The sequence below is a fragment of the Schistocerca piceifrons genome, chromosome 7 (assembly GCF_021461385.2).
Source record: "Schistocerca piceifrons isolate TAMUIC-IGC-003096 chromosome 7, iqSchPice1.1, whole genome shotgun sequence".
NCBI lineage: Eukaryota > Metazoa > Arthropoda > Insecta > Orthoptera > Acrididae > Schistocerca > Schistocerca piceifrons.
Window position 1 is genome coordinate 558465484 of NC_060144.1, and position 27756 is coordinate 558493239.

General features: G+C 44.2%; 1 protein-coding gene and 1 pseudogene across 1 annotated transcript in view; one reads left to right on the plus strand and one right to left on the minus strand.

Moving 5' to 3' along the window:
- LOC124709076 (transient receptor potential protein-like) overlaps positions 1–27756 on the plus strand; it is a gene marked incomplete at its 3' end in the record, with an annotated part of 289063 nt that overhangs the window by 198155 nt on the left and 63152 nt on the right. Inside the window, exons 13-14 of the mRNA XM_047240724.1 lie at positions 8593–8716; positions 25482–25677. Of these exons, the coding sequence (XP_047096680.1) occupies positions 8593–8716; positions 25482–25677 (320 nt within the window). The remainder of the gene's footprint in view (positions 1–8592; positions 8717–25481; positions 25678–27756) is intronic.
- LOC124709503 lies at positions 17230–17347 on the minus strand (annotated as a pseudogene).

A 27756-nucleotide genomic window follows, 5' to 3' on the forward strand; every position in this document is an offset into this window, starting at 1 on the left:
AGGTCTGACTGTCCATCGAAAGGATTCAAAAACTTCAGTTTCTCGTTCAGTTAACATTACCTCTATGCTGTCAGCTGCTTCTCGAGAATCTGTTCTTTAGAACTTTGACATCATCACTAATCCCTAGCTACTTAACGGAGTCCCAGCATCTCAGTTTCTGTCATGTAACGAATCGCTGCTGTATTTAGCGTTACCTATGCTCGTGAAAGTTAATGATGTGTAACTAACGCCATAGAGATGCAATCGTTGTTTTGTAAGCACTCTAGCATATTACGGAAGTCGTACTTACCGTGACTTCCTTACTTTGCAATACCACATTAGTTGTACTGTCATGATAACCAATGCTTTTGTAGCACGCACATAGGTAAAATTTTACGTCACTATTACTGGTAGCTTTTGAGCAGCGCAGTTTTCCTCCAGGCTTATGTTAGCAACTCATGGCGTCCCATCGGTGTCTCTTTCTTGGCTGCCTTCCGTCCACGCAGTTTCCAGCTGACGTCAAGGAAGAACCTCATTGGCTCCCTACCCGTAGCTAGTCTTACGCGTCTTCCTTTTGTTCTGGGACGCACTAATACATTTCGATCCAATTTTTCTTAATCTAATCCAAATTCCTACTTCTTGTCTAGTTATGTTAGTTAGTCATATACAATAAAACAATTTTATGGTAACATTCAAATTTCAAACTACAGTGTTCTGTAGGAAGAAACTTCAGCCAATCAAGTTCGTCCACTACCACTCACCTACAGCAGGCGTTCAATGATCATAATTGAAAATGAAATACCGTTGAAATTTCAGCCGACTGCTGACAAACGACTGCACTGCATTACCCTCGTCTCTGGTTACACTCTAGCAGCCACAGAAACATTACAAATGGTAAGCTACTTTATTACAAACAACATATTTCGTTCAGAGAATAGACCATCCTCAGCCATCTACGTAAAAGGAAGAAGACCGTAATTAGACACACTGATCGCAAACAAAACGAATCGTTATATAGCAATACAATATTTCTCCATAACATATACTTACAAAATACGTCAATTATAAGACATGTGTCACATTACGAGAACTTGTTTCTACACTGAATAGCCAAAGAAACTGGTACACTTGAATAATATTGTGTAGGATCCCCGCTAGCACGCAGAAGTGCCGCAGCACGAAGTGGCATGGACTCGACTAATGTCTGAAGTAGAACTGGAGGGAACTGACACCATGAATCCTGCACGGCTCTCCACAAATCCGTAAAAGTACGAAGGGGTGGAGATCTCCTATGAACAGCACATTGCAAGGCATCCCAAATATGCTCAATAATATTCATGAGTAGAAACTTTAGTGGCCAGTGGAAGTGTTTAAACTCAGAACAGTGTTCCTGCAGTCACTCTGCAGCGATTCTGGATGTGTCACGTTGCTCTGCTGGAACTGCCCAAGTCCGCCGGGATGCACAATGGACACGATTGGATGCAGGTGATCAGACAGGATGCTTAAGAAAGTATCACCAGTCAGAGTCATATCTAGATGCATCACGGGTCCCGTATCACTCCAACCGCACACGCCCCACACCATTACAGAGCCTTTACCATCTTGCTTTGTGTTATGCAGTCTTCAAGGGTACACGAGTGAGCCTTCGGCTCCGAAAGCCCATATCGATGATATTTCGTTGAATGGTTCGCACACTGACACTTGTTGATGGGCCAGTATTGAAATCTGCAGCAGTTTGCGGAAGGATTGCACTTCAGTCCCGTTGAACGGTTCTCTTCAGGCATCGTTAGTCCCGTTCCTACAGCATCTTTTTCCGGCCGCAGTGATGTCAGAGATTTGATGTTTTACCGGATTACTGATATTCGCGGTACACTCATGAAATGGTCGTATGGGAAAATCCCCACTTCATCGCTACCTCTGAGATACTGTGTCCTATCGCTCGTGCGCCGACTATACCACCACCAAACTCACTTAAATCTTGATAACCAGCCACTGTAGGAGCAGTAACCAATCTAACAAATGCGCCAGAGCCTTTTTGTCTTATACAGGCGTTTCCGACCGCAGCGCCGTATTCTGCCCGTTTATATATCTTTGTATTTCAACAAGCATGCCTATCCCAGTTTCTTTGGCGCTTCAGATGGTATATCAACGCTAAAGATCACCTGCATCAAAACCATAACATTTGCAAAAGCACCAAAGTATCTCATAAGGCAATAATTTGAAGAGGTGTAGCATATGGATGGACTAAATTGGCGTAAGTTGCTCTATCACAAACAGTATGGAAGATTGTAGACCCCATTCCAAAGACGTCCCCTCTGAATAAATGACTAGTCACATAATACGTATCTCTGGTCCAAATGAAAAGTTAAAAACCATTTACAACCTCCCAACATCTGTCATCATATTAGTTGAAAATTAATGTAACTAGACCATTAAAATTATAAGCACATTGTAATATAAATAGGAAGATTGAATGAAGAGCTTTACAGAAATTCTTCCTATATGCTACTCATTTCACTGAATCTTACCAAGCATTATACAGGATACTAATTTTGCATTTACCTATAAACATCTCTTTCAAATTCTAAAGGTGGCAGGGGTAAATTACAGGGAGCGAAAGGCTATTTACAATTTGTACAGAAATCAGATGGCAGTTATAAGAGTCGAGGTGTAAGAAAGGGAAGCAGCGGTTGGGAAGGGAGTGAGACAGGGTTGTAGCCTGTCCCCGATGTTATTCAATCTGTGTATTGAGCAAGCAGTGAAGGAAACAAAAGAAAAATTCGGAGTAGGTATTAAAATCCATGGAGAAGAAATAAAAACTTTGAGGTTCGCCGATGACATTGTAATTCTGTCAGAGACAGCAAAGAACTTGGAAGAGCAATTGGACGAAATGGACAGTATCTTGAAAGGAGGGTATAAGATGAACATCAACAAAAGCAAAACGAGGATAATGGAATGTAGTCGAATTAAGTCGGGTGATGCTGGGGGAATTAGCTTAGGAGATGAGACACTTAAAGTAGTAAAGGAGTTTTGCTATTTGGGGAGCAAAATAACTGATGATGGTCGAAGTAGAGAGGATATAAAATGTAGACTGGCAATGGCAAGGAAAGCGTTTCTGAAGAAGAGAAATTTGATAACATGGAGTATAGATTTAAGTGTCAGGAAGTCGTTTCTGAAAGTATTTGTATGGAGTGTAGCCATGTATGGAAGTGAAACTTGGACGATAAATAGTTTGGACAAGAAGAGAATAGAAGCTTTCGAAATGTGGTGCTACAGAAGAATGTTGAAGATTAGATGGGTAGCTCACATAACTAATGAGGAGGTATTGAATAGAATTGGGGAGGAGTTTGTGGCACAACTTGACAAGAAGAAGGGACTGGTTGGTAGGACATGTTCTGAGGCATCAAGGTATCACCAATTTAGTATTGGAGGGCAGCGTGGAGGGTAAAAATCGTAGAGGGAGACCAAGAGATGAATACACTAAGCAGATTCAGAAGGATGTAGGTTGCAGTAGGTACTGGGAGATGAAGAAGCTTGCACAGGATAGAGTAGTATGGAGAACTGCATCAAACCAGTCTCAGGACTGAAGACAACAACAACAACATAAACATCTTGACACCATTACTTTCAGCCTGTTCAGACATAGTAAAATGGTTGACCTCAGACCTGTGATACATACATGATTTGTCTGAAACTCATGTCATCTGTCTGGAAGTTCATTTTTGCTGTTTCTCGTATGTTGTTTTTCTACTCCAAGCTACGGCTCTCAGTCTTCTTCGCTTAACAGGTAACATAATTTTGTGGCGGTGTTCGTAGCGACAAGCAATTCGCTGTAGAAACGGCTTACGAAGTCACCGCCACACTTTTAATAGCGGGCCGACCGGTCCGCTGGAACAGTGAACAGAAAGATGAAAACCAAAACACTCTGATTAAATAAAAGTCGGTACTTATCTTTATTAACGAAGATACAGCAACACAGTAGTGAACTCCGTGTCTACAGAGATCTGTCTAGTTCGAGTCGGAGCGGCTAGGTCAGCGTCGGCTGACGACAAACAACAACTCTGCTGCGATGAACACACAACTGACTAGCAAGTACACAATTCGGTGGCGAGTATACAACTGAGCGGCGAATACAGAACTGTCCTAGCGCTCGCGACTCCAGCGCTTAAGAAACCAGAAGCCAGCGGTGGCGCGCGCAGACTTGCGGCGATTTCCTGTCTCGCTGGCGCTGCTTATGCGGACGGCGTCCGGACTTTGATGCTGCCAACCTTTTGGCAGCGGGCTCGGGTGGCATTACTGGCTAGGATATAACACATAACTATTCATCCTTAGTTTTTAATTTCCTCCCATAGACCCCCACCACATTTTTTTACTCTGTCCATATGTAGAAAACGTAGTACATGAGGCATTTGATATAAATCGAGTTTACATCTGTTTCTATAAATAAATTTATAGCAACATACATTCGTCCTTCTGCTGTGAGACGAAAAAGAATAAGTTTTTGCACTTCTTTCTCTTCTACTAGTATTTCACCTAATTGTTCTTCTTCCTGGTAGAGAGCAAAAGTGAAGAAATACATCCTTTGTCACCCGATGAGCTTCTATTGAAGTTTTTTGATCGCTTGGTGCAACCGCGGCATATATCCTCTCTTCCATTTGGTGACGTTCATCCTCTCACACTTTCACTGTTACACTAAAATGTCCGCATTTACCCATTCATTTCGTCCCTAAGATCTCTCTTGGCATCCATATCTTTGTTTTTCAGGTGAATATTCCCTGTAAATTCTCTTTCAATGTCGTAACTTCCCACAGAATTGTGATCAATCTGCTGATGGTTTATTTCATGACGTCCACTCCCTTTTTCGTTTTACACTGATGGCTTCGTATTTCCACTGCCAAATTACAGTTAATTAGTATAATTCTCATTGTGCTGTCGTGGTCTACTTTTACACAGGTATCCACACTAATCTATCTCGTGCAAACACCTTCACCTCTACGTAACTGCTGCAACAGACGCTTATTTTGAACCTTCTTGCCGTAGTCAAGCTTTGGTATCCCTCTACAACTGTTTACCCTCACATTTCCATCAATCGGCAAATTGGTGATTCCTTGATGCTTCAGTTATGACCTATCAGTTAATCGTTTCTTTTAGTAAAAGCCGGCCAGAGTGGCTGTGTGGTCCTAGGCGCTACAGTCTGGAGCCGAGCGATCGCTACGGTCGCAGGTTCGAATCCTGCCTCGGGCATGGATGTTTGTAATGCCCTTGTTGGTTCGGTTTAAGTAGTTCTAAGTTCTAGGCGACTGATGACCTCAGAAGTTAAGTCGCATAGTGCTCAGAACCATTTTTTTTAGTAAAACTGTGCCACATATTCCTTTTCTTTCCTCCAAATTTCGATTTTGTACCTTCTCTTTAGGTATCATATCTACCCACCTTATCCTCATACTTCAAAAACTTCTACTCTCTTCTTGTCTGAACCGATTGTCGTCCACGTTTCACTTCTCTCCGGGGTGACACTCGAGATAAATAACTTCAGGAAAGTCTTCCTAACAGTTAAACTGATATTCGATGTCAACAAATTCTTCTTTTCAGAAACAAATGCTTTCCTTGGTATAGCCAGTCTGCATTTTATACCCATTCTACTTCAGCTGTTATCAGCTTTTTTCAGATCAAACAGAAAGTATCATCTAATACTTTTAGCATCTCATTTCCTAATTCAAATTCTTCAACATTAGCTGACTCATATCATTACATTCCATTATTCTCGTTTTAGTTTTGCTGATATCCATCTCATAACATCGTTTTGAGAAGATGCCTTCCCTTTCCATTACTGACACAATTACAATATTATTGACAAACTCGAAATTTCTGTTTCTTCACCTTAGCTTTAATTCTCTTTTGACATTTATCTGTGCTTTACTTTACTGTTTGCTCAGTGTACATTGGAGATAGGCTACAGCCTCCTCTCACTCATTTCTCAACTACTGCCTTCCTTTCACGACCGTCAGTTCTATATTGAGTTAAACTGTCAGCCAATTCTTTTCCCGTCTGATGAAGCCGATAACAGAATTTACGCTATGGTAACAATACGTCAGTTGAATAACACAACAAACTCTCTGCTTTTCACAAATCACATCTGGACTTCATCTATGTTGTTAATTGTATTTTTCCTCAAATTCTCAAGTCCTTGTTGGACACACTGACTTTCAGATTTAGGTAGTATTTCCTCTTGTTCAAATACTTACACCGTAGTTTCTAACTTTTCAGTCCCTTCCAGGTTCTCCAGCTCTTTCACAATAGTTCCGACAATAGTATAATCCTTTGTCTCCATATTCGACTATATGCAAGTGTTGGCCAAATCGGTTACTAATTTCTGTCTGAATATACGAGGGCTATTCGGAAAGTAAGGAACGATAGGTCGCGAAATGGAAACCACAGTGAAAATCAAAACTGTTTTTTTTTTTTTTTTTGCAGGTGTTAGCTACTCCTTCTAGCTACGTCTCTACACAGTTGCCGCTCAGACTTAAACATCTGTCGTAGCGTTGTACCAACTTTTCAATTCCCTCGTTATAGAAGACAGCCGCCAGTGCTTTTCGACAATTTTCTACTCTGGACTGCAGCTCGTTGTTTACGTCAAAATATTGTCTTCATAATCAGCTGTTCATTTGAGCAGAGATGAACCTCAGGAGTAGCCAATTACGGGCTGTATTGAGGGTGATCAAACACTTCCCATCGGAAACGCTGCAGGAGCGTCTTCATTGCCCCAGCACAGAGCGCCCGTGAATTGTTGTGTAGAACGAACCGCGTGACAGTTATGTTATGCGGATTGCATAGCTTCAGGCTAAATTTTTCGCCAGGCACTCATGCTTGACGGGAGGCGCAAATTTCCAGCCATCTTTACGTTCTCACTGTGAGCTCAGAACTGGAAAGAGCGACATGATGCGATCGACGGGCGTACTAGACACAGTGCCGAACGCATCTGTGCAAAGCTTCATCAGATTTTCAATGTATTTTTCATTTCGCAACCGATAGCTCCTTACTTTCCGAATAACCCTCGTAATTTAGTCCTTGGCGAACTGTGGTACTGAATTCTTCTCCCAATGTTTCCAGTTTCCTTTGTGCTTTCACTTTGTCATTTTCCCTGCGTTCACTTTCTTTGAATTTCCCTGTTACCAAACTCACGTTCCTGTTCCATAAACTGAGCCAAAAGTGCTTGTACACTTTCTAATTCTCTCTTCGTGAATCGTTTGCAAAACTTATCACAGTAGATACATAGGTAGATGAGCCACCTGATATAACATTCCTTACAAATTACTCGAATGCTTAGTATTTGTTACCTTGACAACTACTCATTCACACGCCTAACGGTCCAATTACAGTGCCTGACTCCTTGTCTGACATGAGTTCCTCAAGTTAACGCTCAGTTCAGCCACATATGCTCATTGCAGCCATCCACTTCAACCAGGTTTTTGGTCTTCATTTGGTTAGCAAATTGTTCAGGGCAGTATGAAAGTGACTGCATAGGTTTTGGCACACTTACACCGCTAGAGCTATTATGAGTGAGCAAACCACACAGAACATTGTTTGCACAAGTACGAATAACAATTTCAAAATCAAAAGTTTACTGATTTCAGGGGATAGCTATGGAAAACTGATATAAGCGCGTTCGTCGAGGTTATCAGTCCTTTGCGTTTACCAACCCAGTACGATATTAAATCTAAGGCTCGGTTGTTATTCACACAACTAATGACGTAAGTTGAACAAATTCAACCCTCATACGTTTCATAGAATGTAAAAAAAGAATGTAACTTATGATTGACAACTGAAGGTTTTTCGAGCTGCTGTCGTGACTCAAAATCTTCCTCTACACAGAATCAGCGTGTGATTTAGAGAGCATTCAGGCAACGTACATTAAATCCTTGTTTCTGTTTATTAATGCGCAACACACTTACCACCAAGCTTGAAGTTTAAACTTGTATTTTCAAGTAACAAATAAATAAATAATTATTCGTACTAATTTTGTTCTTATTGAGTAGCTAATACAGAAAGTTAACGATCTTCATTATTTTCCCCTTCATTATCAAAATAAGCTAACATTGCTCTCATGGCACAGTCACAAGTTGATGAAATTTCGTTTTTGCTCATAACTCGCTGCCATATACCAGAAAGTTTCCAACGCCTTGGACACTTAAAAGTCGAAGAAAATGACCTCTTACTGTCCCAGGTAAAAGCGCCTATCTTAAACATGACCTAATAACACTCAGATAACTAACTATCACTCTTTCAGGAAATGACCACAGTAATGAACTAGGCTGCTAATAGCTATATTAACTCAAGTTTTTCTTTTGAGAACTCAATGGATTTGTGAAGCGGAAAATTTGGTTTCAATCCTTGTCCGGCACGTATTTTCATTGTCGTTATACCCTTATACAGCTGACGATTGTTCGCATTCGTAACTGGGAATGCATTTCATGTATCAGTGAATTCAGTCTTTGATTTTTAATTTCCGATATACATTAACATAAAGTAACAATTTCAAAAAAAAATTTCCACCTTTATCTTATCAGCGATAATGCCGAGGTTCTCCTTAATACCTGTTCTGTTCTTATTCCATAGGTATGAACCAGCTGCTGTGGTACTACGCGGACCTGGAGAAAGCAAAGTGTTACCACCTGCCCAGTGGACTGCCGGACTTTGATAACGAAGAGAAGGCTTGTGCCATATGGAGGAGATTTACGAAGTGAGTGCAGGTATCGTACACGTAGTACAGACTCGATCCACCGCGACCGCTCGTACAGCGGAGCAGCCGGTGTGCCCTCCGCCTCTGTCGCACGCCACACGATCCATCCGTTGCCTACCCTGGGGGGTAACTGGCAACGCTGCGGTAAGTGGCACGTCAGCCCACTGTTTCTGCTTCTGACACCCCCTGGAAAAATTTATAAGCTCGGAAAACTGTCGCTGTCACATCTTAATGTAATATTCGTCACGTGTACTATACGCCACTCATTATGAACACTGCAGTGGCTAAATACATTTACCGTACTTATACTAACATGAAAATCGTGGACAAATGTACGCTCACAATACAAACAGAGGCGACAGAGTGACTACCTGTTTCCTTAGGCGCTATCATTTGTTTATTGTATCTTATTTTTAGTTAGCACAACCGTTTATTACACTAATTATTTCAAAGTCTCTGTAGATGACGTGCTGCATTAATGTGTTGCCTGCATTTGTGCCTGTTGGAAGTTACTTTTCGCAAACTATTGATACACTCAAAGCCTGAATCCTTTGCTCTGGAATTTGGTGCAGATATCCTTCTCACAATAGTATTTTACTTTTAAGCTCATTGTGTCTTTGTTTTATAAGTTTTCGGATGCGTCTGTTTTTACTAACTTACCGCGTGTCATTGTTAAGTGCCATTTCCTTGTTACCTTCTTTTAGAAATACTGTCTTTCTCACATTTGATAAATATCCACATTTCTCTGCCATATAGCACCAACAGACAAGTAATTATACAGTATGCTAGGGGTATAAGTGCAAATATTATAATGATTGGTACCTTAATATGTAGTTGGTATTTCTCTGCATCTAAAACTTTTTCCAGAAACACATCACACAATTTCCTACCTAATTTTTTTCGCACAATCATAACTGCACTGTGAAGTGGACTACGCCTGTCTGTATAGACTAATTGTTTTGCATCCACGTGTCCACACTTCAACACCTCACTTGTTGCCCAGGGGAAAATAATCATTAATGGGTTGCTCTTTCCACGTCTACTTGGAGATACTAACAACCTAAAAACATACTATTCCTAATAGCTATAATTATTAGTCCGCAAATGAAGTAAATACTGATGTAATGTTGTTCAATACACTGTCCTCAGTCACCGATAAAAATATGTGCCCTAACCTCCTATTACTGTCATGTTTGTAAAAAAGTATAAAATTAAGAAGTTGAAGGCATCGTGATTCTGATCCGCACATTCATGGCATTGGTAAATACAGGTTCACACTTTGCCTCTCCTACAGTCTAAACAGTGTCCATCATACCAGCAGTAAGGAACATTTGTCCCAGCCAGTTTCACCACACCCTTCTCAGGCCGCCTAACTGGAAAGTCTTTCGTGTCCGTGCACACTGGCACCTTGCCTTCGTGTATTTAAGTGTATCTGATAAGTGTAGCTGACTTTAATGGCTGAGTGTGTAGTGTGATGTCATGATGATGAGAGGACAGAGAGGGTGAAACTCAGTGCCGTCCCACAGCCTACTCATCTCTGATAACACAAAGAGGGCCGCCGGTCTCCGACGGGCAGACCTCCGCCACCAACGTCACGTGCCCCCACTCGATGAGACATTGCAGACAGATTTGGAATTTAATCCACGACTCTGGCGCAAAGCCTGATGTTCAAGAACTTATGCCATAGCCCTCCTCTCCTTTGCCGTAGAGCGAAGGGAAAGCAGCCAAGAGCACGCGATGTAGCCAGATGGACACCCATCTAAGTACTGGCGACGTCCGACATTGCTTAAGGGAGGTAGGACGTCAAACGGGCCGACTTGGAGCAGGAGAGGCATCACAGGACATTCTAATTTCCACTGTCTATACTTTTACAAATAAATTCATAAAACTTTGTCAGAATCACCAGGAAGGATTCAGGATTCACACTCATTGCAGTGGAAGTTCGAAAACATAACAAAATAATTTTATTTACGTGTGAAATTTCGTCATTTTTTCACTTACTAATGGCTGCATTTGTTGCTATAGGTACACTTTTCTTCATAAGTTAGAGAGATTCTTCGATGAATTTTGCGCAGCATACATACCATACTTACAGGTGCATTAAACTCTAGAATTTATTTAATTAATGAAAAAACGAATGATCTGTTGTATTTTAAACTTCATGTTTAGAAAAAAACACAAATTTTGTAGTTAATTACCTCAATTTTTACCACAGTTGTTAATAGATTTGGAAAATTCTAGAGTTTCATACACCTTTAAGTGTGGTTTGTATGCTGTGCATAATTCATCGAACCATCTCTCTTACTTATGAAGAAAAGTGTACCTATAGCAACAAATGCTGCCATTAGTAAGTGAAAAAAATGATGAAATTTCACATGTAAAAAAAATTACTTCAAGATTTTAAACATGGCTGCAGCAGCAACTGTTAAAATTCTTCACAATAAAGGATGGCAGCCAAAAACAGTTGCAGGATAGAATTTTTTTTTTTATTAAAATTCTTGACCAAGGTTTCGGTACATATAAATATACCTTCATCAGAAGTAAACTTCCTGAATATAAAGACACATTCATTAGAAAAGCCATATCAACGAAAGTGAGAAACAGAAGCTTAAATAACGGTGAAATTGCTAAAGTAATACAGGCACACAATCTTTAGTACTTACTAAAATTACATCATGCACTGGAGAATAATGAAACAATTATGCCAAAAGGCGTCGTCAGTAATTAAAATATCATCCCCATTTGTACAACATGTGTAATGGGCACAGGATCAAAGCGAACAGTTTAACAATGTTACTTCGCCTATGAACTGTTGAGACACGAGTGTGAAGGCACTAAGGTAGATTGTTTCGCCGAGAGAGGGCACTTGCATGTGCCAGACTCGCGCATATTACAATCCATAAATACATACATAAGCGCATCAAAATTATTAAAGGTTGTGTTAATTCAAACTTTGTCTTAATAAATAAATGTCTTTAATTGGCGTGATACGCTTTATTTATTAAGACAAAGTTTGAATTAACACAACCTTTAATAATTTTGATGCGCTTATGTATGTATTTATGGATTGTAATATGCGCGAGTCTGGCACATGCAAGTGCCCTCTCTCGGCGAAACAATCTACCTTAGTGCCTTCACACTCGTGTCTCAACAGTTCATAGGCGAAGTAACATTGTTAAACTGTTCGCTTTGATCCTGTGCCCATTACACATGTTGTACAAATGGAGATGATATTTTAATTACTGACGACGCCTTTTGGCATAATTGTTTCATTATTCTCCAGTGCATGATGTAATTTTAGTAAGTACTAAAGATTGTGTGCCTGTATTACTTTAGCAATTTCACCGTTATTTAAGCTTCTGTTTCTCACTTTCGTTGATTCCCTCCTTCCGCCTCCTTGATTTCTATCTCACCGTTTATGGCCGTCCCATCGCTCTCACCCCCACCCTTAAGTACCTTGGCGTCACCCTCGACCGTCGCCTCTCCTGGACTCCCCATCTCCAGACAATCCAAGCCAAGGCACGTTCCCGACTCCGTCTCCTCAAACTCCTTTCCGGCCGAACGTGGGGTCTGGACCCCTCCACCATCCTCCACACCTATAAGTCCCTTATCCGCCCTATCCTCTGTTACGCCCATCCAGCCTGGATCTCCGCCCCCCCCTTCCTTTTATAAATCCCTCCAAATCCTTGAACGCCATGCTCTCCGCCTTGCCTATCGCATCCGTCTCCCTTCCCCCACGCGGATCCTGTATGACCTTATCCCCTTCCCCCACCTCCTCCTCTTCCTCGAAAGGATACGAATCCTATACACCTCCCGTAAACTCGATCCACCTCACCCGCTCGTCTCCCCGGTCCTCTCCCACCCCCGCCCGCTGCCGCGCCTGTACTCCCATGTCCCACCCGGTCTCCATCTCTCCACCCTCCTTACCCTCTCCCAAGGTGGCTTCCGCCAGCTCCCCCTCCCTGATGATGTCCTCCTCCCCTGCATCTACCCCTCCTATCAACTTTGATCCTCCCCCCCCTCCTGTGTCCTTTCCTTCAGGCACCCTCCCTCCCCTTTTCCCTTCCCTTCTCTTTCCTTTCCCCCCTCCCTCCTACCCTCTCCTCAGGGCTTCACTCCCCCTTCCTCCCTCCCCCTCTCTCCTTTGCCCATGGCATCTCTGCTCTCCCCTCTCCCATTTCCCCTTCCTCCTCCTCCACCTCCTCTCTTGGCAGGTCCCCGGACTCGTACACGCTGAGTGGACATTCGCGCGCCGGAGATCATCGCCATCAGTGTCTCGTGAGTGCCGTCGTGTTTCTGTTCAGTGTTCCCGTCATACTCCATCGCTCACCTGTGCCATCGCCATATTCAGTGTTAGTGCGTCGTGACAACAGTTTGTAGTGAATTTTCGTCAAGTGTGAACGGCTCCGTGTTTGTCTTTATGTGTCTACTGTTTTATTACCCACCGTTATGTCACATTAGTGTATTCTTTCTGTTCTATCTTTATCTCCTCTACGGCTGAAGAGCGGCGTACCATGCTGCTGACAGCCTGCCTGTTTGTACGGGTTTGAAAATAACAATAAAGAAAAAAAAAAAAAAACACTTTCGTTGATATGGCTTTTCTAATGAATGTGTCTTTCTATTCAGGAAGTTTACTTCTGATGAAGGTATATTTATATGTACCGAAACCTTGGTCAAGAATTTTAATAAAAAAATTCTATCCTGCAACTGTTTTTGGCTGTCATCCTTTATTGTGAAAAATTACTTCGTTATGTTTTCGAACTTCCACTGATATGAGTACGGATTCTGAATCCTTCCTGGTCATGCTGACAAAGTTTTATGACTTTATTTGTAAAAGTATAGACAGTGGAAATTAAAATATCCTGTGGTGCCTCTCCAGCTCCAAGTCGGCCCGTTTGACGTCCTTTTTTTTTTTGTCATCAGTCTACTGACTGGTTTGATGCGGCCCGCCACGAATTCCTTTCCTGTGCTAACCTCTTCATCTCAGAGTAGCACTTGCAACCTACGTCCTCAATTATTTGCTTGATGTATTCCAATCTCTGTCTTCCTCTACAGTTTTTGCCCTCTACAGCTCCCTCTAGTACCATGGAAGTCATTCCCTCATGTCTTAGCAGATGTCCTATCATCCTGTCCCTTCTCCTTGTCAGTGTTTTCCACATATTCCTTTCCTTTCCGATTCTGCGTAGAACCTCCTCATTCCTTACCTTATCAGTCCACCTAATTTTCAACATTCGTCTATAGCACCACATCTCAAATGCTTCGATTCTCTTCTGTTCCGGTTTTCCCACAGTCCATGTTTCACTACCATACAATGCTGTACTCCAGACGTACATCTTCAGAAATTTCTTCCTCAAATTAAGGACGGTATTTGATATTAGTAGACTTCTCTTGGCCAGAAATGCCTTTTTTGCCATAGCGAGTCTGCTTTTGATGTCCTCCTTGCTCCGTCCGTCATTGGTTATTTTACTGCCTAGGTAGCAGAATTCCTTAACTTCATTGACTTCGTGACCATCAATCCTGATGTTAAGTTTCTCACTGTTCTCATTTCTACTACTTCTCATTACCTTCGTCTTTCTCCGATTTACTCTCAAACCATACTCTGTACCCATTAGACTGTTCATTCCGTTCAGCAGATCATTTAATTCTTCTTCACTTTCACTCAGGATAGCAATGTCATCAGCGAATCGTATCATTGATATCCTTTAACCTTGTATTTTAATTCCACTCCTGGATCTTTCTTTTATTTCCATCATTGCTTCATCGATGTACAGATTGAAGAGTAGGGGCGAAAGGCTACAGCCTTGTCTTACACCCTTCTTAATACGAGCACTTCGTTCTTGATCGTCCACTCTTATTATTCCCTCATGGTTGTTGTACATATTGTATATGACCCGTCTCTCCCTATAGCTTACCCCTACTTTTTTCAGAATCTCGAACATCTTGCACCATTTTATATTGTCGAACGCTTTTTCCAGGTCGACAAATCCTATGAAAGTGTCTTGATTTTTTTTTTTTTAGCCTTGTTTCCATTATTAGCCGTAACGTCAGAATTGCCTCTCTCGTCCCTTTACTTTTCCTAAAGCCAAACTGATCGTCACCTAGCGCATTCCCAATTTTCTTTTCCATTCTTCTGTATATTATTCTTGTAAGCAGCTTCGATGCATGAGCTGTTAAGCTGATTGTGCGATAATTCTCGCACTTGTCAGCTCTTGCCGTCTTGGGAATTGTGTGGATGATGCTTTTCCGGAAGTCAGATGGTATGTCGCCAGACTCATATATTCTACACATTAACGTGAATAGTCGTTTTGTTGCCACTTCCCCCAATGATTTTAGAAATTGTGATGGAATGTTATCTATCCCTTCTGCCTTATTTGACCGTAAGTCCTCCAAAGCTCTTTTAAATTCCGATTCTAATACTGAATCCCCTATCTCTTCTAAATCGACTCCTGTTTCTTTTTCTATCACATCAGACAAATCTTCACCCTCATAGAGGCTTTCAATGTATTCTTTCCACCTACCTGCTCTCTCCTCTGCATTTAACCGTGGAATTTCCGTTGCACTCTTAATGTTACCACCGTTGCTTTTAATGTCACCAAAGTTTGTTTTGACTTTCCTGTATGCTGGGTCTGTCTTTCCGACAATCATATCTTTTTCGATGTCTTCACATTTTTCCTGGAGCCATTTCGTCTTAGCTTCCCTGCACTTCCTATTTATTTCATTCCTCAGCGACTTGTATTTCTGTATTCACTTCCTCCTTTCATCAATCAACTGAAGTATTTCTTCTGTTACCCGTGGTTTCTTCGCAGCTACCTTCTTTGTACCTATGTTTTCCTTCCCATCTTCTGTGATGGCCCTTTTTAGAGATGTCCATTCCTCTTCAACTGTACTGCCTACTGCGCTATTCCTTATTGCTGTATCTATAGCGTTAGAGAACTTCAAACGTATCTCGTCATTCCTTAGGACTTCCGTATCCCACTTCTTTGCGTATTGATTCTTCTTGACTAATGTCTTGAACTTCAGCCTACTCTTCATCGCTACTATATTGTGATCTTAGTCTATATCTGCTCCTGGGTACGCCTTACAATCCAGTATCTGATTTCGGAATCTCTGTCTGACCATGATGTAATCTAATTGAAATCTTCCCGTATCTCTCGGCCTTTTCTAAGTACACCTCCTCCTCTTGTGATTCTTGAAGAGGGTATTCGCTATTACTAGCAGAAACTTGTTACAGAACTCAATTAGTCTTTCTCCTCTTCCATTCCTCGTCCCAAGCCCATATTCTCCTGTAACCTTTTCTTCTACTCCTTCACCTACAACTGCATTGCAGTCGCCCATGTCCATTAGATTTTCGTCCCCCTTTACATACTGCATTACCTTTCAATATCCTCATACACTTTCTCTATCTGTTCATCTTCAGCTTGCGACGTCGGCATGTATACCTGAGCTATCGTTGTCGGTGTTGGTCTGCTGTCAATTCTGATTAGAACAACCCGGTCACTGAACTGTTCACAGTAACACACCCTCTGTCCTACCTTCCTATTCATAACGAATCCTACACCTGTTATACCATTTTCTACTGCTGCTGATATTACCCGATACTCATCTGACCAGAAATCCTTGTCTTTCTTCCACTTCACTTCACTGACCCCTACTATATCTAGGTCGAGCCTTTGCATTTCCCTTTCCAGATTTCCTAGTTTCCCTACCACGTTCAAGCTTTTGACATTCCACGCCCCGACTCGTAGAACGTTATCCTTTCGTTGATTATTCAATCTTTTTCCTCCCCCTTGGCAGTCCTCTCCCGGAGATCCGAATGGGGGACTATTCCGGAATCTTTTGCCAATGGAGAGATCATCATGACACTTCTTCAATTGCAGTGGTTGCCATTGCCTTCTGCATCCTCATGTCGTTGATCGTTGCTGATTCTTCCGCCTTTAGGGGCAATTTCCCACCCCTAGGACAAGAGAGTGCCCTGAACCTCTATCCGCTCCTCCGCCCTCTTTGACAAGGCCGTTGGCAGAATGAGGCTGACTTCTTATGTCGGAAGTCTTCGGCCGCCAATGCTGATTATTTATCAAAATTTAGGCAGTGGCGGGGATCGAACCCGGGACCGAATACGTTTTGATTGTGAATCAAAGACGCTACCCCTAGACCTCGGGTCTACCCCCCTTAATTTCGTTCGGTGATCTGACAAGGGCCGGTGTATTCAAAGAAGAAGGCCGATGACAGCAAATATGTAATAAATGTATATCTTTAAGAAACTAGATTAAACAGCTTTGTGTTTCCCAACCTAGCTGTTACAACAAAAAAAAGCACTCCGCCGTCAGGCCACGAGTGGCCTACCGGGACCATGCGACCGCCGTGTCATCCTCAGTGGAGGATGCGGATAGGAGGGGCGTGGGGTCAGCACACCGCTCTCCCGGTCGTTATGATGGTATTCTTGACCGAAGCCGCTACTATTCGGTCGAGTAGCTACTCAATTGGCATCACGAAGCTGAGTGCACCCCGCAAAATGGCAACAGCGCGTGGCGGCCTGGGTGGTCACCCATCCAAGTGCCGACCACGCCCTACAGCGCTTAACTTCGGTGATCTCACGGGAACCGGTGGATCCACTGCGGCAAGGCCGTTGCCGGCTGTTACAACAAGCACTAACTAAAGTGCTTAGTTAAAGATGTTGTACTCTATTGTCTGCTGTCTTCAGAGCTACTGTTCAGAATACTTTTGACAACTATCATCAGAATATAACACAGATAGGGAGTCGAACTACATTTTGTATTAGTTCTTCATTATTTAAATTAGAGCAGGCTGTCGATCTACGCAGGGAGAAACATTTTTTTTTGTATATATGTGTGGTATCTGTTCTGTCAGACCGTGTATTTGTAGATATGACTCCCTTGACAACTTCAGTGTAGATGCACAATAGGCTCGGACCCTCTTGCGGAAGTACAGACTCGCCGCGAGCGAGTAGGTGACTGGACAGTGGACGCTACTAGCGTGTGGCAAATTGAGGATTTGGGCAGCGTGTCCACATGGCCGAAGCAGTTAAGGCAACCCCAGTCGGCTTTCAGCCGTGTTACCGTGCGGACGGGCTCGGCGCGCCGGGCAGTGCTCCGCAGGTGGTGTTGTTTACCCGCTAGCGCGCGGTCGCGTCGTTGTATTGCCATATAGTACTTGTACCGACCCGACATGGCGTTCTCATATCGAAAAGCTACAATTAAACTAGCGTTCAACGCATCGTACACGAGACCGAAGGCCCATGAAATTGAACGGTTTCTACGAGACATCACGCACATCGAACCACAAGAACTGATAGGAATTCATCTGTCTATTGTAACCAGCACAGTGTACCTCAAACTGATTGACGAAGCGGCCTGCGACAGATTACTCCAACGATCTGCAAACGGCTTTCGCTTCTGTCACGCAGACGGTAACGTGAGCGTGGTAGGAGTTGACCATGCTGGTCTGGGGGTGCGTACCGTGCGCATCTTTGAACTACCGTTCGAAGTTCCTGCCAACCTACTCGTTGATGCGCTGCGGCCACACGGCACAGTTCTGAGCCACACAGAGGAGAAATGGAACACATTCGAAACGTACCCTGTCCTTAACGGGGTACGACAAGTGCGCATAGAACTTAAGAAGCACGTTCCATCATATGTTTTCGTTGGTGGCCGCCGCGCAATTGTTATATATGATGGACAACCGAGGACCTGCTCGGGCTGCGGCCAGGAGGGCCATGTTAGAACTGAGTGTCTGCAGCGCCGCCTCGTTCAGGTGCCCTGCAACGATCCACTCTGACCTCTCTCCCGCTAACATATGTGGAGGCGGCACGACATGATGTGATGGATGATCAAAACCTGCTACCTCCTCAAGCCGCTGCCAGCTCCGTTGGAGAGTCAGCACCGTCGACGACGCCGCAGCCCAACGGTACAGAGGTTCCTATAGCCTCTGCCCACCGCAGCGTCGTGGGCACCCAGCCACCGTCACTGTCGGGATCAGTCACAGGGGTTCCTAGCGACCGAGACTGTGTCGAGGCCCGCCCTCCAGTGGATGTCGAATCTCGGACCCGAAAGCAAAAATCACCCAAGCGCCACAAGAAGAGGCGATTGTCAGCTAAAGAGCAGGACAGGGATGTGAAGCCGGCGGAAGACATCAACTTCGTTGACTCGCCCACAATTGCAACGGACTCCAGTGGCATCATTCACCAGAAGGTGCCTGAAGACAAGGAACACTCTCCTACATCTGGTGGCCCAGAAAACGAAGCGCACTGCGTCGACTCCCAAAATGTGGGCTCCTGTGAAAGCGACCAGCCCCCAATGACATCACAATCGTCTCTTGGTGATTGGGCAGACGATATGGAGGCATACGATATGGAGGCAGATGATGCACAGCAAACATCGATATCTCCACCAGAGCCCATGGCTGACATTGAGCCCGGAGGGCTCTGCCAATCAGGGACTCCTATGGCACAGTGATGCACAGCATGCAGATGGATGGCTGTGTGGTGTGTGAGATCACTGTGGGCTTGCACCGGCACACTGCCCCCGCCACTTGATATGTCTCAGTCATACCGTGTGGGAACAGTCAATGTAAGTGGTGTCCACTCCACTGTGAAGACCCGCATGTTACACGACATGATCAGAGCGGCAGACTTGGACATTGCCCTTCTCCAGGAGGTCCATCCCGAGCTGTGTTTAGACCTATATGGCTACACCACGTACAGCCTACCCGTAGGTGATGGCGCAGGAGGAACGGCCATCCTTCTCCGAGATGGCATAGACGCGAAGGACGCGAAGTACTTGCCTAACGGGCGAGGCATCGCACTCACACTTGGCGCAGTCCGCCTCATTAACGTCTACGCTCCCTCCGGTAATTCGCACCGTGGTTACAGGTGGAGGTAGCCCCACTTTTACAAGGAAATATGGACCATTACATAGTGGGCGGCGATTTTAACAGTGTTCTGCGGCCCGAGGACCAGATACCGCATTACGTCCCATGCCCGGCTCTACAAGCATTGATACGTGACCTCGCGCTCCACGACACATGGCTCTTACATCATGGGACCCAGAGTGGATATACGCACTTTACCAGCCATTCTGCCAGTCGTCTGGACCGGATATACGTCTCGCGTGCCCTTCGCACAGCAACCCGTGATGCAGAACTCTGGCCGACGGCCTTCACGGACCATCTCGCGTACATCTGCACTGTCACCTTGTCCCGACAACTGACAAGACGCGGCAGGGGCCCGTGGACGCTGAACGTCTCCCTCCTTCGCGAGGAAGCGTGTCGGCGAGCAGTCACTGACACGTGGCGTCGATGTATCAGGCGCCTGCCAATGTATGCTTCCACGTTGCTGTGGTGGCTGGGATGTGTCAAACCTGCACTCCGAAAGACATTGATGGCCTACGGGCGTGACAGAGCGAACTGGCAAAGGGCAACGTCGGAATTTTACTATACAGCGTTACGTGAGCTGGCGACGCAACCGACGTCTCCCGAACGTCAGATGCCCGTACAACGCATCACAGCTCGTCTACTTCGCATCAGGACAGAGCAGCTAGACGGTGTCCGCATCCGTGCGCGAGTGCAAGACTGTATACCCAACGAAACAGCGTCAGTGTATCACATTGTGCGCGAGAGGCGCCACCGCAAACGTCAGCTCATTACGGCGGTAAACACGGAGGACAGCGGGCGCGCAGTGACACAAACGGACATCGCGCACACGTTCGCCAGACACTATGGGACCTTGTACATGGAAGATCCGCGACATGTACGTGATTATGACGAGCTGTTGCACGATTTTCCCGCCCCTCGAGACGTGGCAACTGATGACAGTCTGCTGTTGCCCATTACACCCGATGAGCTGACATCGGCCTTGGCACGTGGAGCACCGAACAAGTCGCCTGGACCGGACGGTTTACCCCTGGAATTCTACCGTACTTTTTACCACCTTATGGGTGACAAGTGGCTCCAAATGTTTCAAGACCTGATCCGCTCTGATTTCACTGTCCCCACAGAATTCACAGAAGGCATCTTGATCCCAGTTCCGAAACCGAATGGTGGTTGTAGGTGGCAGGATTTTCGCCCACTCCCACTCCTCAACAACGACTACAAGATCTTCGTCCGTATCCTCCACGCGCGTCTCCACACCGCTATCGGGAAAGCCATCCACACCGATCAGACATGTTTAGGTGGTGTCAGCAACATTCATACGGTGTTAGGAGCATACCGCGACGTAATTGCTTTGACGGCGGCCTGCAAAATACGAGGCGCCCTTGTCGCCGTAGATTTTGACCATGCATTCGACCGCGTCGACCACGGCTTCTTACGCGCAGTTTTGCAACACATGGGCCTCTCTCCGGAGTCTGCACAGGTGGTCCTTCGACTGGTCCACGGAGCGCGCTCCCGCATGATGGTCAACGGTTATCAGTCTGGTCACATTGTTGTTGGACGGTCAGTGCGACAAGGGTGCCCCCTGTCGGGCATATTATTTGCTGCAGCGCTTGAACCAGCTTTACATGGTCTACGGCAGCGGTTAACTGGTATCTCCTTGCGGGACGTGACCTTTTGTTGTGGTGCATTCGCCGATGACGTGGTGTTCCTGGCCAGATCAGAGAATGAAATGCATATGGCGCTACAGTGGCTACGCCAGTACGGGGCGGTCGCTGGGAGCGTCATCAACGTGACGAAGACAAAATACATGGATGTCGGAGGATGGATTTCCCACACAACGGCGGTGCCCTTTGACAAGGTGCCCGTACTCAAGTGTTTAGGAGTGCAATTCTATAGCAATGTCCGCCGCACGGCGGCGGCTACGTACCGCCGGCTCCTACACCACACACGTGCTCTGCTCCAGGACAACAAACTGCGTCGCTTGGATATGCTCCTCAGAACACATTATGTCAACACCTATCTTGTCTCAAAACTGAACTATTTTGCGCATATCCTTCCCTTGACAGCTACGATGGCCGACAGATTTCAAGCAGCATATGGACATTTCGTAAGCACCGGTCTGGTTTTTAAAGTCCGATACGCCACCCTGACACTGCCACAGCGGGCGGGCGGTATCGGTTTAATTCACGTATATAACCGTGCGCGATCGCTTTATGTCAACACTATGCGTCGCACGTGGACCTCTGCCCACGCCACTCTGACGGGCACCCTGATAGCGGAAGTGGCACCACACTCTCTGCACCCCCCGGTTTCTGTAGGACACATTTCACCGGCACTCACCCACATCAGAGAGTTCTTTATTGACTTCAGCTGCTTACGGTCAGAACTTCCGACGACACGGAAGCCCAGCACAAAAGACTATTATCACCTCTATCAACAGCGGCAACCTGTAAATACGGTCACCCACAGACATCCTGAAGTTGCCTGGAACACGGTGTGGCGAGCGGTACACACGCCTTTTCTACCTACGACGGTGCGTTCATTGTGGTACGTGGTTGTGAATGGGAAGTTCGCTACTCGTCAGAGGTTACATTCCATACATCTGACGGACGACCCCTTGTGTCCGACATGCTCAGTCGCTGACTCGGATGCACACCGTCTGACGTGTGCCGCGGCCAGCGAGTGCTGGCTACTGACGCAGCGCATGCTGGCATTACTCTTGCGGCGATTGCCGGAGTCTATCTCTCCTGATGACGTATTGCGCCCCGACGGCGTATACTTTCCATCAACCAGAACTAACGCCGTTAACTGACTAAAAGGCATGGCCGTTTACTACCTATTTTGCGATGCTCCCAAACGCACACTCGACTTTTGGTGCCTATTGATGACGACACATGCAGCTTTCAGCCGCCACCCGAAGTACAGAACTCGTTTCGCAAATTATTTAGGTTCATTATTTGCGGATCCTCCTGCTCACTGGGGCGTTCCGGGTATGAGACGCTGAAAATGAAGAAGAATCCTGGAGCATATTGATCCTCTACGGACGGAATAGGGGGGAACCCCTCCCAACAGACGAGAAGACGACTCGGACGCTCGGCTACGGCAGTTGTAGGATCTTTCTTTGTAATGAAACAAAAATAAAACTATAATACAAAAAAAATGTTATAAAAATTAAAGAAATAAATAAATAAAACAACATCGATAAACCCACTACATCCTCTTCCTGATCCTTCGATCCTCGAACTCGAACACGTTGCTTGGGCGTGGCGGCGGTGTGGCCAGGCTTCGGGTGTCGACCCCTGCCCTACCCGTCGCTGCTCCTGCAGCGGTTCATTAGATTAAAAAAAAAAATAAAAAAAAAAAAAAGCAGTTAAGGCAACCGCTCGCGTTACGCGGGAGATCCGAGTTTGAGTACCAGTCCACCATAAATATTCAACTTTCGTCATCGGATTATTTCGACGCCGCATTGTGGCTGGAATCGGCCTCTCTTTTGATATTTAAACGTTTTTCTGTTGTATTACGCGAGTTCCCTGAACAACTGTCACCGAATAAATCAGCCACTGTAATTGATAAAGGGTCACGCAGCAGAAGAGCGGTCTCTTTGTCTCGTTGACACTGTGAGTAACCTCTTAAATACACTTATCTACATTAGTGGACTAGTGAATGAAGTAAATTTATCTCATACACAGACCATTTCTGTCTTGTGTTAGAAGCGCTGCTCAGCTTTCAATCTACTAAGTACTCTTCCAGTTGACTCAAATAGTGTACTATAGTTCAAAACGTGTCACAAAGATAAAGTTCAGTGACACGAAACTGTGGCTGGTATCGACTACGTTTTATAAAAAAATTCACATTTTTTTTTCATTAAAGGCAACCAATCGTAGTTCAACATATCCAGACTGCAGTAAAATGACTTCCTTGAGTGAAATATTAAATGATTAATTTCTTACAGCGTTTTAGGAAATATATATATTTTTTTATGAACTGTCAACGGAAATGTGAGAGAAGAGCTTCATAGTTAGACCTCTAGCTCATTTCTAAGGCCATTTCAGTGTGATTTCAACGAGATACGAACCTCATCTCTGGCAATGAAAGGTGAATTTTATTCGCCGAAAGGTGCTCTGATTTAATTGACCTTGACACCCTATTTACATCACAACACCGTTTCTTCAATAGTAAGTTGAAACCCTGCTGATGACGCTGGACTTCGGAATATACAGCGGTGATTAATTAAAATCTTTAAGATAAACGGCGAGATTTATTATTCAACGTTGATCGCACTGCCTCGTATCACCAAAAAACTGTCTTTATATAGAACTTACTACAAAGAGTGAGGTCCGCGATATTAAAGTTCATCATTTCATCGGTTTGAAAACAATTACAAAAATTATGCATTAATATAAGTCAGACGACTTTTACTTTGATGCTGCCGAAAGATATTTGCATCACTACGCCAGATTTAAAAAAACCGCGCCGAGCGAGAGATTTGCACGCAGAATTATACCTAATGCAGGCCCGGCCAAATTCTGCACAGTGTGCAGACGTGCGGAAGTCCTGCACGTGTGGACAGCGACATCTGTTATTAGACATGTGTCCTAAATGAACGGCGGCGGCTCCACTTCCCTGTTTATGTGTTACAAGCAAGAGCGCAACACACCCAGTCTCGTTTACCCCTGGTAACCGTAACCTTAACAGAGAAGTACTGAGAAATGGCAGGTACTGTGAAAAAGCAAAGGACGGGAGATCTATGTTCTCAGTCGTTTAAAAATGACTGGGAACTGCAATTCTTTTTTGTAGCCGTTGGTGAAAACTCACAGTGTTTGCTATGCCGCCGAATAATAGGCGGCCAGCGTAAGTTTTCAATTGAAAGACACTGCTATACATATCACAAATACGAGTGTAGTGTACTCAAGAGTGAAGAACGGCAAGCAAAATTAAATGTCCTTAAGAAAATGGATGAGACACATCAACTCGATTATCATTTCTCATGACCAGTGATAAACGTGTTTGGATTTATTCCTTTCATAATTAAAAATTGTTGTTTACTAACTGTGCATTAGTGCCTCATTCTGCTCCATGTTACATTATTATCAGGAAAGTTGGTCATTAACCGATTGTTCCAATGTATACTTACTTTTTTTTTAATGTGTGAAGGGCTACGCTCAGCTGAAGTCGATAAAACGTAACATTCATCTAATTGTCGTTTAGTATGCAGATTTCAGACGGATCTGATGAAAGATGTAGCAATGGTGGTATTGAAATAACAGGTGATCATCGAGAGGTATGCTGTTATCATTCTGTTCAGAGGTCAGTGAGACAGAAATTATGTGGGTGTAACTGAGGGCACCGAGAATTAGTTATAGGAAACCTTGCTTTAGTTTAATGTTATTTGAAATCATGAATAAGGTTCGTTGGAAGTCGCTAAGTGCTCTCTTTCTTAAATACTAGGTCAAAAACATTACGCATATTTACGTGCCATCAGTCAAGCTGCCTTAAAAAAAAGCCACGGTTATTAACTGTATTACTTGTCTGACAGGGTTAAATTGCTAACATAAAAGTAGACGTCTCAATGAGTAGACTGTGATAGTATTTTAAATGTTTAATACGCGAAATACCTTCCCATGGTTGGGTTGCAAGCTGTGGAAAGAGCACTATAATGCGCCGGTACAGAATATCCCAGCAAGTGGATAAAGCGACATCTGTGCGTAGAAACATGCACTACATGAACGCTGACGGATGCGGCGTGCACGCTGTGACCCAAAAGTTGCACATGTGCTAGAGCGCCGCACGCGTGCAGAATTTCTGGCCGGCCCTGACCTAATGTAATGACAGAGTATTTTCTGCCGGTTCGCTAAAATTTTCCTACGGTGATTTCCAGTCTGTTCGAGACGTCACAGTCACTCTTCTGGGCAAGTTTTGGATTGGTTGACCTGATGAACTTCGAGCTGGTCGGCATCAAAAGTTTCACGCGATTCTGGGCCCTGCTGATGTTTGGTTCGTACTCTGTCATCAACATCATCGTGCTGCTCAACATGCTCATCGCTATGATGTCCAACTCCTACCAGATCATTTCGGTAAGTGCCGCCGGACCGCCTACTACAAAATCAGGTAACTCTGCCAAGTATTCGCTGCTAGCAACTCTTAAATGTAGTCTCGGACATTGATCGCATCGTACTGGAAGGAAAAGAACCACACTAGTAGCAATAACAGTCCAACCCTCCGCCCCAGGGCCACAGTGTCTGCAGTAAGAGAGCTGAGCTAGTGAGGGGACAGAGCGGAGCGTCTTCTCATTCGCCTGTCACAGTGCCGGAGCTACGATAGTAGCTAGCGTTACCCTCTACGATGCATCGCTCAAAGCCAATATTTTGTCCTGCCGAAGAGGAAAGACCCCGCACTGACTCAGCGCTTGCTCTACTTCGTCAGTCTCCCACCCTAGCATTACCGATTATAGTGGTCTTAATGATATATTTAGTACATATTTCTTCTTCTTAAAGTATTTGTCCAACTTACAATATTAGCATACGAAATTAATCACGCATATACGCAGATTTCAACCGTGCTTAGTGAACGGATCTTCATTCGTTTCTGAGACATTTTCAATTAATTAATATGCCTGTCACGGCGCGAGTATAAGTAAATCATGTCATTTAATACGCAAATTTAACCTTTTTTCTCAACCAAAATTTATAAGACAACTACTATCTTTGATGATAATTCATTAACAAATATAAATTCTCACTTATTGGTATATGAGACAGTTGTTATATAGGTACACCATATTGTCTTTCAGTGCAGTTATCTTGCATGTGTCAGTTATCTGTAATTTACAGTTAATTAGTTAATTAAGTAATTAGTGCTGTTTCTTTGCGCTTATCCAAATTTGACTACTCTCTCTGCTTATAGCGCTCGTTCTCATCTACACATAATTAGCTATATTCATAACATGTATAGTTCTGAAGTTATAATAAAAACGCTGTAATTAATGAATTTGTTGCTTTGTGTCTGAATTACCCTTTAATTACATGTTGGACAAAACAGTTGATACATTCAATATGATTCTGCGTCTCGGTAGTTCCTATATCAGTGATGTGAAAATTTGTCTTTGTGTGAATTGTTTCACCACTGTCCATGGACATACCGAGGAGACATCAGCAGTGGCAGCCGCACCCCTCCACTAGAAAAACGATTTTAGACAAATGAATTCCTATCGCACTCCGCCAAACAGATAATTGTATCAATTTAAACAGAACCAAAACACGTAACGCGAACACAACCGGAGCTATTTGCCGTGGAATCTCAAAACCATTCCGTCATTCGCCTCGAAACTGAGTTGCCCTCCCCTAGCTTAGCTCCTGGGTACGCTGTCCCTGTGGTAAATGTGGATGTGATACCCAGTAACCTAGTAACCACCCTGGGCATTCTCAGACTCCGACCACGCGATCGCTCAGTAGTTAGCGCCCATTTCGGACAAAATACCTACACAGGCCTTGCTCGTTCACCGATCAAGATGCGACAATACGCGTCATGTTTGGGTAGGGTAGTATGTTGTGGTGAGGAGTGTCTCCAGTGAAATCCCAGTGAACTACCGACACCTAATAAAGTCAAAATGGTGTGAAGTAGAATGTGTATGTGACCGGGAACTGACGTAATTTTAGTTTTCTTACCGTATTCCAAATACAGTAAGAACAACTGTAAATAGAGTTGGATGATGTATGCAGTGCACTTACCGATTATTACTGCATACATCCAGATAGTATTTCACCATATACGACAATCCTTCTTTTACACTTCACGCTCATCTCAGTAGCCCACCTACACTCAGGGGCTATTATTAGTACACTGCCTTGTATTGAAAATAAATATTGCTCTGTTAGTTGTACTGACCACCGTACACTCGCAAACGTGTCGTGTTGTAATGTCGATAACTGGTCAGTTGTACAACAATACAGGTCTCAGATATAGAGATTTTCCGCAAAATTAGATTTACATTATTCGTATGATCTCCGACATCATCCATTCACCCATTTTCTAATGCAGGGCGTTTGAAAATAATGTATTGCGCAAACAACCCGTTAATATATCACGCATATGCTGAGGCACACTTTTAAATCAGGGTATAGTAATTTAAAATATTATAACTTTCTTTGACCAGT